The 16,245-nt window shown below is 32.1% G+C and overlaps 1 protein-coding gene across 5 annotated transcripts in view; it reads right to left on the reverse strand.

Annotated features, from left to right (window-relative positions):
• The window catches only part of lilli (AF4/FMR2 family member lilliputian), a 217,795-nt gene that overhangs the window by 52,292 nt on the left and 149,258 nt on the right, over nucleotides 1–16,245 (reverse strand). For all 5 annotated transcript variants that reach the window (XM_090116766.1, XM_090116764.1, XM_090116763.1 and 2 more), the window contains exons 5-6: nucleotides 1,897–1,988; nucleotides 628–705 (exon numbers count right to left, since the gene is read on the reverse strand). In XM_090116766.1, coding sequence (XP_089972892.1) covers nucleotides 628–705; nucleotides 1,897–1,988 — 170 coding nt within the window. The remainder of the gene's footprint in view (nucleotides 1–627; nucleotides 706–1,896; nucleotides 1,989–16,245) is intronic.

The following is a 16,245-nucleotide window of genomic DNA, read 5'->3' on the forward strand; positions in this document are numbered from 1 at the left end:
TTCAGATTGGGGAAGGTTTATATTTTAAAGGCATCGACTTTTTAATTGTTTTATTATAAAAATAGATAATGAAATACAATATGTTTTCATGATTATATTTCATAAATCTTCCATCTTATTTTAACCAATATGTATGAACCAAATAATTATTTGAAATAGAAATATTATTTTGGCAAAATATGAAGAAAGTCAACCTTTTATTTTGATAATTTATTAGCCTGACAACTGGTCAACTAATCTTTTCCGAGAAATCAAAGAGGTTTGTGGGAGTAATAAGATAACATTTTTGGTAAATATAATATGTATTATACAATTGATAGATTTTTTCTGCCAAACTGTGATTGATATTAAACATATTTAGGGACGTTCTATATTTTATTTTATTATTATTTTATTTATATTATTTTATTTATAATCGAAAACAGAATATTATGACTTTAATTAGAAGCATTATATTAAATACACTCTAATTATAATAGGTTCAATTTAGCAAAAACATATGGATTTGCGTTTATTTCATTAACAAAATTTATGGTTAGACAGTTTCGAATGAGTTTCTTTCCAACATCATTATGTGAAAATGTATTACATTTATAAAATACGTATTTAATTTAAATAAAAACAGACCTGTGCTGGAAAACCGTTTGGTATCCGTAGAGGCGGTGGTCTGTGCGCCGTCGGCCCCGTCGAGTTGGGACCTTCGCTCTGCAACAACACATTATATTATATACCTTATATACCGTAATATATAATATATAAATATTGTCATATTAAAATGTATTGAAAATCTCCACTTAATCGAACTATTAACCTAATAAACTCGCAAACCAACAAACCCTATACAGTAAATGTCATATTTCCAAGTCGCCATAAATAAGTCCACAGAGTACACAAGTTCAAACAACGCGAAGCTAATAACATCAGTTCCCAACTATACTTCCCTACAAAGTTTCCTCGGCTGGATTTATGCGCTTCGCCGATTTCTATATAATAAAAAGTGCTTCTTAGGATGCGCCAAATAAGCGCTTAACTAGGGAATTATAAGCGCGGCGAACTAACTTTGTTGCTTCAAGTACTTGTGGTTTAATTAATTATTACTTGGCTTGCTTAATGAAACGATCGAGCACCTACCTACTTATCATTATATCGTTATGAATTGAGAGCCTACGTGCTAATAAATTCAGTTAATAAGAACACGCTTTAATAAGATACACTCATGTAATTATTGTATTGGCACCGACCTTTGATAAGTGTTCAAAGTTTGAATTTAATCGTTCAAAATCGAGTCTAAAGAAGTCGATTACATACAAAGTAACAAACATACAAGTGAAGCTAATAAAAGCGTGCTAAAAATTGATATTTTTATAACATCCAATTAATCTTAGCTCTGTAGGTGTTCTGTGCAATTAAAACACCCCTTACATTTCTAAGCCCAAGTAAAATTAGCCACACATATTCTGTTTTAGCATACGCAGGGTCTTTTCAATCTCATACAAAAGATAAGTCGTTAAGAAACATTTTCGTGATGCTATTTTTTCAAGACTTTCAATGCCCAAGAAAAGACATACGAGTCATGTCAAATGAAATTTTAATTAACATTAACCAAATAGCTAATGTTCACGTGAATTAATCGAAATTTATGATCTTTTGTAATAGATGACTTATACAAAGGAAACATTACATTTTTCCATTATTAAACAGATTATTTTTATTTTTAGAATCAGGATAAATCTTTCAATTTGCGTGAAGACCTTCTAAACAAGATTCGAGGAATCAGAGAGCTGGCGATAAATATATTTAGATTAAGACAATCTATTTATACAAGAAAGTTACTATTTTGTGCTTAGAAATAATGTAGGATAGTAATTACACACTGTCTAAATATTTATTAATTACCTTGTTGTAAGGGTACGGTCGATGATGTATGCGACCATTTTGCGGCGCGTGCGCAGGCTTCTTGAACTCGCTTTCCCGCCTCGAAGGGTGACCTGTAACAACAGAAATTTCTATATTATTATCATGAGAAAAAATAAATTCTCTAGACATGAAGCCAATAATTAGCCTTAACAGTATATTATTTACAATTTATATCTAGCATTCATATTTTCCTTTTATAATTTAACATTTACAGAAATATCATTCAGTGCTATCGCATTGTTTGCCAAAATAAAGTAATAGTATTTCTAAGTAATAAAATTATCAACATCATTCTATCATTCGATCAAAAAATTAATCAATTATTATTAAAGAAGTAAGAAATTGGAAAATTTTTCCCAATCAAGTCAATCTAAAAATACATTGCCAATACCATTTCACATAAACACATTCGCAATTTGTTAACTGCAGATACATTAATAATTACCATTCGCTCTATCACATAAAATTACACTTTCAAATTGCCCATCAAAAACTCATAGAGTATTCTATTACTGAGGGAATTATATCCTATCCTACTAATATTATAAATGCGATAGTTTGTGAAGATGGATGTATGTGTATGTATGTTTGTTACTCATTCACGCAAATACTACTGAACCGATAACAATGAAATTTAGCACACATATAGAGGGTATTTATAATGCCCTATGCGGATGGAACTATGCGGGTTATTCTTTGAGAACGCGGGCGAAGCCGCGTGCGGAAAGCTAGTTATTATATAACCACCAGTTTTCGATTTGATTTCGCACAGATTATGTCGGTTCGAGTTTTTAATCGCGTTATTTTGTGTACCGTGAGATGAGTAAAAAATCACGTGGAATCGGGCCAGCATTTTACAGTTGCACTGTTTGTTATTTCACCCGTCTGATTTCATTTTTGTGAATGCTTGAAAAAATATCATACAGGCGATTTGGTAAATTGTAATGAAAATTTAAGAATTGTTTGATTATTTATGAGTTTTAGTTAACATTTTTGAAGTCTACTACTATGTTAGCATTCACAGTTACATATTATGAAGGTATTTAGAATATGTACTTGAAAACAGAGTTGCAAAACTAAATTATTAGATTTATTCACGATTAAAATACTTATTTACACGAATATTCCAGATAATTCAAATACAGTCATATTAAAAATCCGTTCTTAACCCGAACATCGACCAATTTTACAATTTGGTGGCAAAAAAGCTCGTTATCAACCGTTCCATAAGACAAACGGCGCGTCAATTGAAACTGATCACGTGTATTCTTTACGATAATACCACGGGGTTGGGGGTGGCGACCCCCCCCCCCCCCCGCCAACGTGGTGGGAGGTTCACGAGTATCACTTTATAGATATAAATTGTGGCTCGAATAACTTTTATATTTGAATTCTTATTAAGCTTGTTGAAGTTGATCATTCAATATAAGTTTTATGTTAAATGCATTCGCATTTTAACGCCGTAGTTGTAGGACAGAAACTTGTATCTGTGGTTTTAACATAATAATACTATTTGTTAGATCAATAACTAAATATTGATTAAGAAATAAAATGTTACGTATTTGTATTTAATAAATAATTGAGTGTTTATATCTCATAATATATCAATAATCTATTATTCTATTAAGATAATCGCTTGACGAAGTCAGAGTATCTTCAAATTAAAATGTCGTCCCTATAATACAATCTACACCTGTATATACCTATATATAATTAAATTACTATATAATGAAGTGTATCTGTTGTCTGGGTGTCACGGAAAACGGACGAATTTTGGATCAACTTTTTATATTATCGTATAAGTTATAAATTATTGTCAACAATTAAATTTGTATAAACCTTCGCACACACGAACAAAGTCACAATACAGCTAGTAGCCAATTAATAGACTCAATAAAACATACTCCAACGAAAACGTTCCCACTATATCCAAACGTGTAAACAACGCCTTATCAAAACATAAAACACGCTTCCCATAAAACCATCAGACAGTCAGCGGACGTTCCCGCGAACAGATAAAACTGCGTCATATAAAACTTTAACTTTTACTTGGATAATCAACTTTAAGCTCCCACGTTATATCGGGTTACTCGCTGCACGACCATCACTTTTCATTTGTTAATTGCTTCAAAAAACCATCAAAATAAACCCTTAGTCCTTATTAAAATTATTAATGCTAAAGTATATTTATTTGTCTTTCTTTTACGTCGCAATAGAGCCTTTTTTGACATAAGTTTTGTAGCTAAAGATAGTTAGGAAGCTAGAGAGTAACATAGGCTTCTTTTTACCAAATACATATAATCATCTTATTCGCATGGTCATTTCCTTCGATAACACTCGCGAAGTCGCTGGTGGAAAACTAGTGAATTGATAAATTAATTGTTTGTATCAAATCCTCCAACTATCAATTAAAACTTCTAGGTTGATTCAATAATGTTGAAGGTATTGTTAAACGTACATACTAGTTTATTCTCTCGGGTCGCAACTTCCGTTCTGTTGGTCTCTGAGAGGGATATAGGAAGCGCTTGTGTTTGCACGTGTAGCTTTCTACGTCATATATCTCCAGTTGTTGGTTAGTCTACGTTAAAATTGGCAGTTTTAACCGAAAACTATTCTATGACTTTTAAAAGCTGAGCTCTATCACGAACATGTAATTGTAGGTAGGTACTTATTTTCATAATCGTACAAAATACTACGTTATGCGAGATACGCTACATTCTGTTATGTTTTTAATTCTAATTTATATAATTTAAAAAGTTAATCATCAATCAAGACACTCATTCTGTTATTGTAAAGCGCTCGAGGACTGTATGTATGAACTTACTTCTTAAACCCTTTTTAAAATAATCTATATGCTCAATTTATCCCAAAACAAGTTATCCATATTTATATTAAACTGTAATTCATTTATTAATAAATAATTATCTATTCCAACACTCTCACCCACACACCGCGTCCTTACCACTAACGCGTTATCATCACATGCGATCGCACGCCATCAATACGTTTTATTGGTTCGTTTATTTTGTTGTTACCACATTCACACAGTAATGAAGTAAAAGCTATCCCTAAAGGTTAATTACGTAACTTATTATCTAGCCTATGTTAATCATGTAAATTGTAATCGACATTAGTTAAAAGTTCGGATTGAAATATAAAATGAATCGTATTCACTAAATGAATTACACAATAATTAATAATTTAATAAGGTATCACGTTATATATTCGCAAATATCTTTACGAACTAAAAAAAAAATTCAAATGGAAACCCGGAATTAATAAAACTTTTAAAACTCAATTATGTCCTTTATCAAGTGCTCAATTCACGATTTAATTACACGCCGATCATTGTGAATGAAGCTCGTTATTTCATTATCGAGATACGGCCAACGGCGGCGGCCAAAAACTTTCTGTTTATAAAGTAGTCCCTATATACATTAATGCAGGAATGACATGCTTACGTGACTTGTCATGCTGCATGAGTGACAAAGACATCAAATCATTTCGAAATTCACATCTTGATTTGCATCATAAGGGTCTTTTCCACCAGAGATATGTGAAAATGTGTATGTATATGTGTATGTATGTATAAATGCGAGGCATTAGTTTGTAAAGAACCAATCATATCGCTCCATTAGCGTTTGAGGAGATACTATTGGTTCTTTACAAACACATCCCTCGCTACGCACCGTCGCACATCTCTGGTGAAAAAAAGCACCCTAAGTGTAGTATGTATATGAAACACTAAGCTTTGCATGACAGCCACCGATCTGAACGATCATGCTGCATGAATGAAGAATAGAAAAATGATCAATCAGCTACCAGCACGCACTTTACATGACATTCTTTTAAACAATTAATTGAACAATCATGCATGCATGACACCACGTGATGTCATGCTGCATTACCGTCTAGGAACTACTTTATCAAAGTTCCACCTTAATCTGTTTACTGTTAAAAATCAGTTTCTAGCTGCACACTCGAAACCCCAATCTCTTTGTGAATCCTTTTTAAGTATCGTTAAACTATTTTTATACTTTTTGCGCGATCCCCTCAAGCATTAGTTTGATTTTAATTAAGTCCCGATTTCTGGTAATTGGTTTTTGTCAAGATAGTGGTCTTTTGATTATTTTTAAATTAGTCTACAATAACAAGTACGCTCTCGAGTATTGCGGCGATTACTGTTATGTTTTGATGGATGAAAATCCTGAAATATTATTGACTATTAGTTGTCCTACTATACCTTTTTTATAGCTGTAAATTTTATGGCATGTCATTGTCTTTATTTATATAGGTATTGTACAACAAGCAAAGCTATTAACTTTTATTACTACAAATTATTATTAATGTAAAATGCAATATTTATAGGTCATATTCGTCATTCGTCGTCAAATAAAGCGCAAAAACAAACATCTTTAGGTCTTTACAACATCAATAAAAATTAAAATATAATTAAAAGCAAAAACGAGTAATCGGATAAATCACAAGACGGACACCTTAAAACCACCGCCAATTCATTAACCCCGGAACAAACACTCTCCATTCAATAACAAACAAGAAAGCCAATGAAACGAGTTAAAGAGTTAAAAATACAAAAATACACGTAAACAATTGCGGAAACAACCTCCGCGATCGAGCGACAAGCGTGCGCCAAGGGCGAAGGTTTAACGACACGTTCAAACGTATTTGAGCCGTTTAAAGAGCGGCCAAGTGCGAAATGGACTCGCTACACTGAGGGTTCTGTACTAAGAAACTAAAGAGCAACTATACAAAATAAATCCGTGGGAAGAACTTTAAAAAAAGCAATTACAAAAAAATTGGTCACCCATCCAATTTATGATCGTATTAACCGTTGCTTAACCTCAATGTATTATTATTTCTTGTTATAGCGGCAATAAAAAAACATATTCCCTGAAAATAACAACTATCTAACTATCATACCTATACAACTATCTAACTTGATAGACAGACAAACAGTGTAGTCAAGTAATAGGGTTTTTCAATCATTGGATACGGAATCCTAAAAAGCATATCAACTGTAGGAATGCCTGAACATCGCAAGCCAGGTGGAGGCACTTACGCGATTGCCTCCCGCCAACAATACGCGATTTTCTTTTCATTTCACATACACCAACTATAATAACTATATAATCTTGTATTGTCTGTGCACGAGCCTTTAGCCTCCTGTTGGGGTCACATGAGCGTTTTATGATTCAAGTGGATTTTACTATCAGCCTAATAAAGGAACTTTCCGTTTTCATTTATACCTGTGTCATATCATTTCTACTTTGTAACGTTACGGATGGAACTGCATTTAGCTACAAGTTATTTTGACTGGCTCTATGTGTACATAAAAATTGAAGGTTAAACGTTACTTTATTTTATTAGTCAACTACTTTACATCATGAACCTATAAACATCGTAAATATTTTCGCTCCTCTATGTATTACGCTAACGACTATTAATTCATTCTTTCATTACTTGGAGAACAGACAAAAACAAAGCACATTTAAATATATTTAAAAATACACGACTATAAATCGACATTAAAACGCACCAAACGAGCTGCATAATTCAAACATATCGGAGCTCTTTAACAAAATACGTAATTAGTAATTATCCTTTCGCGTCGCTAATCACAATGAACATGTTTAATTGCATACAATTAGGTATTACGAACGTGGCTCGATGTTTCTGTAATTCGAAATTGGTACATAAAAACCACGCGCGAGGGGGTGGGGGGAGGTGTAGCGGCTCAAGAGGGGGGAGGTGTAGCGGCTCAAGAGGGGGGGGGGGTATAAAACAATGGTAACCGCTGGCCAATGACACGCGCTGATCGCCGGCCGTTGACACGTGCGCGCGCGCAACGTATGCACATATGTTTTTGGGCCAATTTCGATTGGCGAAACGGCCACAGTGGACGCATTTGATATATTGAAATGTTGAGCTGTCTTATTGAATTCTACATTTGTCTCGTAACTCGGATAAATAAGATTTCGATGTCATAAAAATTAAGTAAAATAAGTATTCCATTTTTTGTTCGAAAATTATAAAAGAGCACTTTACACATTTTATATCAGGACCAACGTTTTAACACTATTTAAAACATATCGGAATTTATAAAGCATTTTAATTACCAATACCAATTAACATGCACTTCCACTGATAACAACACAAATTACCTACACATATTTAAAAGTATATTACACGTCATTTGAAATATCGATTAATTACACGATTACGAATAAACTCTGTGAACAAAAAGGTTAGTGGAGCCAATTAAGCTTCTCCTATAGGCCATGTCAACCAACCTGCTTAAAGAGCCACCAACGACGTATGCTATTGCCACTCAGGACATATCTTAGCCACACAATATAATTGACGCCGATCTGTACGCAATAATTAACATCGAAACCATCTGTACGTGTATCTTTGTTTATTTATCTGAAGTTGGCTGATGCAATGTTTTGAATAGTTGTATATGCTTTGCCTCAGTCATTCCTTGTATGTCTTCCATGACGTATTTCCGACTATTAAAGTTTCGTTTTCGAGACATTAACAAAATGTTTCCTAATACGTTCAGTGGCTGATTGTTCCAAATATAAGAGATATAGAAAATTATTTTAAAATTGGTCCTAAATATACCTAAGAACAACGATCTTAAACAAGCAACTGCAACACATACCTATCTTTCGAATTCACATTATAATCTTACACCAAATGAAATCTATATTAAAATTAAATCATGATTACCAACCAACCGAGCATATTTAATAATTCAAACAAACATAACCTCTATAATAAATCGTCTAGCTGTCTAGACAATTGAAAGTTAAATGGCATCATTACACGCTATTAAAATAGCTTTTTGCGTAACCTACAGATGTATATTACCTTATTGGGAATAATCCCTTGTATCATGAATATTTGCCGTAAATAGCTTAGCCGTAATGATCGCAAAATGTAAATTATTATAAGCGAGAAATTCGCGTCTTAATTAACCGAACAGTTGGTTTTGAACGGAATAATTAAAGGTCTATCTATCTGCTTTGGGAAATATAACGGAGGGTAACATTCATTACATACAATTATTTAAATACTTTTGTTCGTTTAATTCAATGTTGTTTCGATGCAAAAATGTTTTCTTCATATAATGATATTTAAAAATAATCAGGAATAACAAAATTCTTTATATGCTTTATGTTTAATATGTTTTGTGTATTACACAAAGATCGGAGCATAAAAACAATATTCTTCATTAAATTACTAAACCTTGACGATTGTTATACGTAAAAGCAATACTTCGATAGACGGTAATACGAAATTGATTATTCATAAGCACTTGTAAAAGTTTACATGAATAAAAAGCTCTTGAGTTTATGACTCGACTAGACAGTACTTGTATTTATTTAACACAAGCCGCGCGTACCTGGGTTTAATTTATATTATGATAGCTTTTTGCATTTGTATATTTTGTATGATACAATAATTGGCGAAAGTAAGACTGTCTGTGTAAACAACTTGAGTTGTTTAAGCATGAAGAAACCGATTTGGATGAAATTTGATACTACAAGGATAATTGGAAACCTGAGATACGTAGGATAGATGTTATCTCGGAAAATTTCTCGGGTCTCTTAATTTTGCGGATTTTCCTCCTCGAGTGGAAAGCTATTACTTATATATTTTCAAAAAAAAAAAATACTTCAAAAAAGTTAAAGGTCTATAATTAGGAATTTACTTAATTTCAGGATCTACGTAACACCAAAACACGGAATGCGCGCGAGTGCACGCACGCACGCCGTGTGATCCGCAAGGAGGTCAATGTGATCAGCTGACGCGACCTTTCCTCTTCCACGAGGAAGGCAACACCACCACCCCGGTAGATAAATTGCGGTTAAAACAATAGCATAATATCATGTTGGATTTTTTAAAACAAAAAACAAATATCTAAGATTTGATTAATTCAGTGAAGCTAAAAATAATAGTGTTATATTCAGATTCTAACTGCACTAATGTAATATGAACTTTTTTATAGGAAAAAACGTCGAAAATTTTATTACTACTAGCAAAATTAAAATAATTATTTAAAAACAACGTGTGACTTTCTTGTTCATTTATAATGCTGCAAAACTACTTCACCGATTTTGATTAAATGTTCACTACTTTTCGCACCATACAAAAGTGAAATACAGGACTTAAATATTGAATTTGATTATTTATTAGTTTATAGATCCGGGTTAAGTTCTCACACTTGAGCTTTTAATAACGGATCTATCATAATTTACCCACGTGATATAATATAATTGCTATTTAATGCATATATACATAATCTGAAATTATATTAATTATTTTTTTATACTTCAAAAATTAAATATGCGTTTTTACTATACAGAAGATTCCAACTTTAAAAATACTTTGAAAATTAATATTTTTACTATTTATACATCTGATTAATTAATGTATTATGTATATTAAAATGAATTGACTTTAATGTGGTTATTAAAATAAAAATCACATATACAATTACATTAATAATTACAAACGAGAATTTGTTATGATAATTGCATACAAACTTGAATACTTTGAATGTTATTTAATTTAAGGAAAATGTATTTGTATAACTCACATAAATTAATTTATTTTTTAAGTTATAAATTAGATATAATTATACGCAGAATATGTTATTGTAAAAAATAAATAATTTAAAGACATATTTACAAAAACACTTTCGATGTGTTGTTAAATGGTTGCTTTTTTATTCGTATAAGAATTATATGCGATTATTTTTCTAGACAATTAAAGAAATTACTCAACCTAAATTCTAAAGTCCAAACCATGATGTGTAAAGATTGCCAACATTAACAACTGTCATACAAACAAATATTGTATAAAATATGTAATCCATATTTCACATTTGTACGTATCTTAGCGTCGACTACTGGATAGCTTTTAAACTTTTCCATTATAAAGTACAGACTGCGGCGTCGGTATTTTATTTGCAGACGATTGTCTGCATAAATACAATAAATATACATACAACACTCCCTACTTATAAACCACAGTCTAAGCCAGACTTGTTTATTATTTCTTGTTAAATCCAACCGACACGTTTTTATTTATTTATTTATTTATTTATTTGGGTACATCGACAGATCGCGCATACATCATTCCTTAAAAATAAATACAAAGTAAGAATATTCTAATGCTTGACCCTATTATAGATGTACACAGCATTATAAGAAAAACTAAAGATAAATGTAGTTAATGAGGATTTTAAGACTTCAAGGATAATATTTAGTGAAAATCACTCTTCATTTTATAACTGTACATGTTATTTCATATCGCGTCAACTTTATTTAAATTTCAAAGAGAGAGCTTCGTAATAATTGAATAACAATTACATATTAACGCCTACAAAGGTATGATAAAATATTTATTACGTTTCAATTACGAATTCCTCGCGCGGTGCACATTTTAATGTACATACAATAAATACAAGATCGCCGAACCCAAAGTTCGACCTTAAAAATGCCACCCGAAATACCTTGTCCAAATATTAATCATTACTTACTCGTTTTATTACCGCAAGTCTCGTTTACAATGACATTTAATACTTAATTAATAATGTGGTAAGCGAAACGAACACTGTCTGTTATTTAATTTTTATGAGACGCAGATATTAGTTATAAATCGCGAGTCGTCGTGCATTTAAATTGCGTTGCAATTTTCATTCCGCTTCGAAACTTATTTCGCCCACGCGAGTGAAGTGTCGCTTGAAACAGATGGTACAATGCTGTTGCATATTATTTGACCTTTACTGATGACCGTCATTAGCTTTTTAATTTTTATGTTCTCACATTAACTGTACTTTAACACCTCATAATGTACAAAAAAAACATGAATTCAATTCTCCAAAAACTTAACATGTAATGTAACAGAACAGAGAAATTTATAGTACACTAGCTGCGCTGTGCGGTTTCACCCGCGTGGCTCCGCTCCTTTAGGTCTTAGCGTATAGCCTTATAGCCTTTCTCGATAAATGGGTTATCTAACACCGAAAGAATTTTTCAATTCGGACCAGTAGTTCCTGAGATTAGCGCGTTCAAACAAACAAACTCTTCATCTTTATAATATTAGTACCTATAGATATAAACATTCCACCATGAGTACTACAAACGATTATACGCAAGCATCCCGCCGTACGCCACGTCTAACTTAGAATACAATGGAAACACAGTAAACACATAAATAACTTCGCGATTTGCGTATCGACATCGCTAGTTGAGATTTATAGAGAGTGCTTTAGTACCACGTTGAGCGTTCACACAGTTGCGGGATTGCACCAGCTAGCAGTTATATGTGGTTACATACAGATGTTATATGTCCGTAGATATTAAGAATATGTCACAGCGCTGCGGAATCGACAGATATTATGTACTACGCTTGCATAGATACCTATACAAGTGCAGAGATAAAGCATCGAGTATGCTTCCTTATACCATGATATGTGAGTTGTAAGTAAGTCTATAGTGTAATTTTTATGTGGCCTAGTAAGCTTCAAGAATAATGAAAATTGCATCAACATTGCATGCGCTATCCACTCATGAGATAAAGGTACAGAAGTACCATCTCAAAGATATACGATATATAAATAGATAATTAATCTAATGTAGATAGCCTACCGAACTTTATCTTAAAAGTTGTAGAATATCACTTCCTTATCAAAAATTCATCATATAAATTATCATAAAGGTCTGGTGACTGTATCAAGTCTATACAAAGCGAGCTCAATTCCCAGTTGTAACAAAAAGGCGGCACTTAGTGCACAGACGGCCGATAACCTATTTATCCGAAACGAAAATCCAATTCGACAAACAGATGGGAAACGGGAAATATCTGTCACGACCCGCGCGGGAATACACTCGTATACCAACTATCTATATAAAAAAACATGCAAATTAAGACTTTTGAACGGATATAAGACGTGACATCCTAAAATGTATTCGCATAAAATCAAACAAGCAAATCCTACTCAAATATTGTTGATAAAATTTATGATAATTTATCGTAGGTACATTTACCGGGAATCGATATGAAATGAACACTTATACATGGAAAGTGTACAATAGGTGGCCTTATTACTTAGAAGCAATATCTTCCAGGCAACCATGAAAATAAATGATATATACAACGAAATTCTTAAGTTAATTTCACTCACTTCACTTCACTCTTATACATGGTACAAGATAATCTAATTTAACTAAATTCCTGTCTTATGACTCTACACCAGTGTGACCACGGCCGCACGCCGTACCGAAGATTTGTATGCAAAGGCGCTCCGGGGTTTATTTAATACTCAATTGTGCTTTAAACACTGTTTAATAAAGCATGTGACCGGACAGAATAATTACGGAGGCGCGCCTTTCGACTGAATCGTTAAAAATCGCCGCTTTAATGAATTTCCTGTTGGAAAATTTTAATTTTGTGCCGCACGAGCTGTCATTGTTGTGTGCGATTGTTGGGGGTATACTATTTTGACGAGAAACGGTATGATATATGTAATTTGATATTGTTTTTACTTATTAGTAGTTCTCTAATAATCTTTTAATCGGGCTGAAGTTTTCTGTGTTTGATTGAGTTCTATTTTATAATTGAATTATGCAGTTGTAAATCACACAATTTGTATCGAGAGTAAAAGTAGTATATAAAATTCCCATGAATCGACTAAAAGTGAATCGACTATATTATGATGAATAGATAGTTCATTATTCAATAACCAGAAGGCATTAACTACATACATATTATAAATTAGTTCACAGCAGTTCCTTCACCATTAAAATAAACATATCAACAATACATCGTAAATAACATCAGCGAGCCGTAATTAATACCATTGTTCCGTCGTCCAATAATTTCCATACATTACACTGAATCATCGTGTTTGTCAAATTATCGACAGCCTTGTACCTACAGCTACAGCGGAAAATACTCTTTAAAGGCATTATTCAATAGTCCATCTCCCTTGTGTCCTATACATATCTATTAAGCGAGAAATAGGCCAACCGTCTCATGCATATTACATGAACGCATATGCCATATTACATGTAATTAAGGTTCACTTTTGTTTGACTCGCGATACAAGCAAGTACTCGATACATGCCATCGAATTAATTTCTCAAAGGAAAGCTGAGGGCACGTAAAAGTATCAACTATTCAATTGTGTGCATTGCATAATACATAGCAGGTATCGTTAATGCAACACATCCTATTAACCAACAGAAAAAAAAATCGCTTGTTATTGTGTAACTTTACAGAATTTACATATTTCACCCAATGAAATAGGTCTATAAATAAATAAGACCTTGAACTATTAACGGAAATACCGACGTAAAAAATATTTTACTAATAAGTAGAGCATAATTTAGTTATTATAGCATGTTAATTCGTGTAAGAATATAAATTTTAAGTAATAATTAATCTCCGAAAATGCATGTAAATGCGCGCTTTACATCTCTTCATAAAAAAATCTTCAAAAAACAAATAATACCGGTATTATTTCACCCAATAAAGCGTTATATTAGTAACAAAACAATACATTTTCCTCCTTTAAAAAATATTGTTTCCAATAAGTACTTGAACAAAAAAGACACAACACTAAGTTCTCAACTGATTGTTCACATGTCGGCGAAGTTCATTCGATTTGAACTTTCAAGTTTCAAGTAGCTTTACTTTTGCGAGCGTAAAAAGTCGACTGAGAATGGCAAAGTTAACAATTTAAGAGTATATTAGATACAATAACATGTGAATCCAATTATAATGTAAAATACGAGCTTTTTAATTACGTTTTATAATTTCTGATCCTATGTGATTAATATTTGTTTTCACATAATCTGTTTGAATAGTAATTACTATTTTCCTAATTTGGATGCGAAGACACGAAAGACTGATTAGTTTGATTTGAACATGAAAATTATGAAAATTAAACGGATTAGTTTAGTTAACTATCAAAATCAAACCGTACTTACAGAAATAAAAATATTTTCAAAAATTTCATTCTTCCCTCAAATCCATTCATAATTAAATCATTTGATTAATCAAACAGTTCCCGGAACTTTTATCCTTATTCATTACATAGTAATCGCTTCCCGCTATCCCCAAATGCTTAGATCTTTAAAAATACTTTGACTATGAATCATTTTGTGATTACAGGTTTTGAATTATAGCCAGTTAAAATATAAAAACCTGGAGCGAGTGGTCGAGTACTCGAGTGTAAAGTGGGTTTTATTATTAAACTATTTTATTTTTAGTATATATTTTTTACTTGAGTGATGCTTCTGCGATTATTGTGTAATCATTAGTTGAATAAATTACTGAAAAAGTATATTAAAAAAAAACTTTTAATTTAATTTGGTATACTAGCCTCGAGCTAATATACAAGATTAAAGTACAGACATGTATGATTTACTTAATATTTTTTCAGGCGGTTCCAATTATTTCAGTATCATTTACTTTTGATTGAATTTTCCCGCTTATAAATTTTAATAATAATTTCCTGCATAATTTGTTTTCCAAGAAAATCAAAGGCACGAGAATATCCCCGTTTTACGAGAAATAATCAACAGCTATATGTTCAAGTTAAAGTGAAACTTTACTAATCAAAGTAAGAATCGGTTGAAGTTTGAGAGCTTTAAGTTGCGAAGTTCCAACTGCGCTTTTATTATGCATTTCCTCATACATAACGTAAAGAGAGCTTTAATTACTTGAGATTTTATCAACTAAGCAATTATTTAGAAACATAATAAAAACTTATAAACCTATTTTACGTTTATGATCGCTTTTTATAGCGAAGATATTAAACGTTACGATAATATCACAATTTATATAAAAAATACGCAACTTTAATACCTCTACTTTCTTTTGTGAACTTAAATATTTAATAATAAACAGCGTTATTAGTGTCATTTTTTAATTAAATGTTTTTACAACTATTATCAAAATACGCAACGAATTGAACACCTCCGTAATTTTTCTCAACTCCAGTTGATACATATTATAATAAACCGCATTATTATCGATTCTTACTATTGCTTGCATTATCAACATTCCTCTCTTTACTCTCGCACTATCTGACACCACAACCACTTCAATTTCATTAATACAAAACTCTTGCAATCTCTATGCGACCGGCCAACATCTTCGCTAGCAAAAACCGCGAAATCTCCCAACATTCGACAACCACACAAACAATCTACACGCGACAATGTTTACTGTTTACGTCTCCGCTACGACAACCTTGCCGCTAGTTTACGATAATTAATATCGTCAGGT

This window comes from Colias eurytheme, chromosome 26 (genome assembly GCF_061535395.1).
Source record: "Colias eurytheme isolate Ceu_HAF_F1 chromosome 26, ilColEury1 Martin Lab GWU primary, whole genome shotgun sequence".
Lineage (NCBI taxonomy): Eukaryota > Metazoa > Arthropoda > Insecta > Lepidoptera > Pieridae > Colias > Colias eurytheme.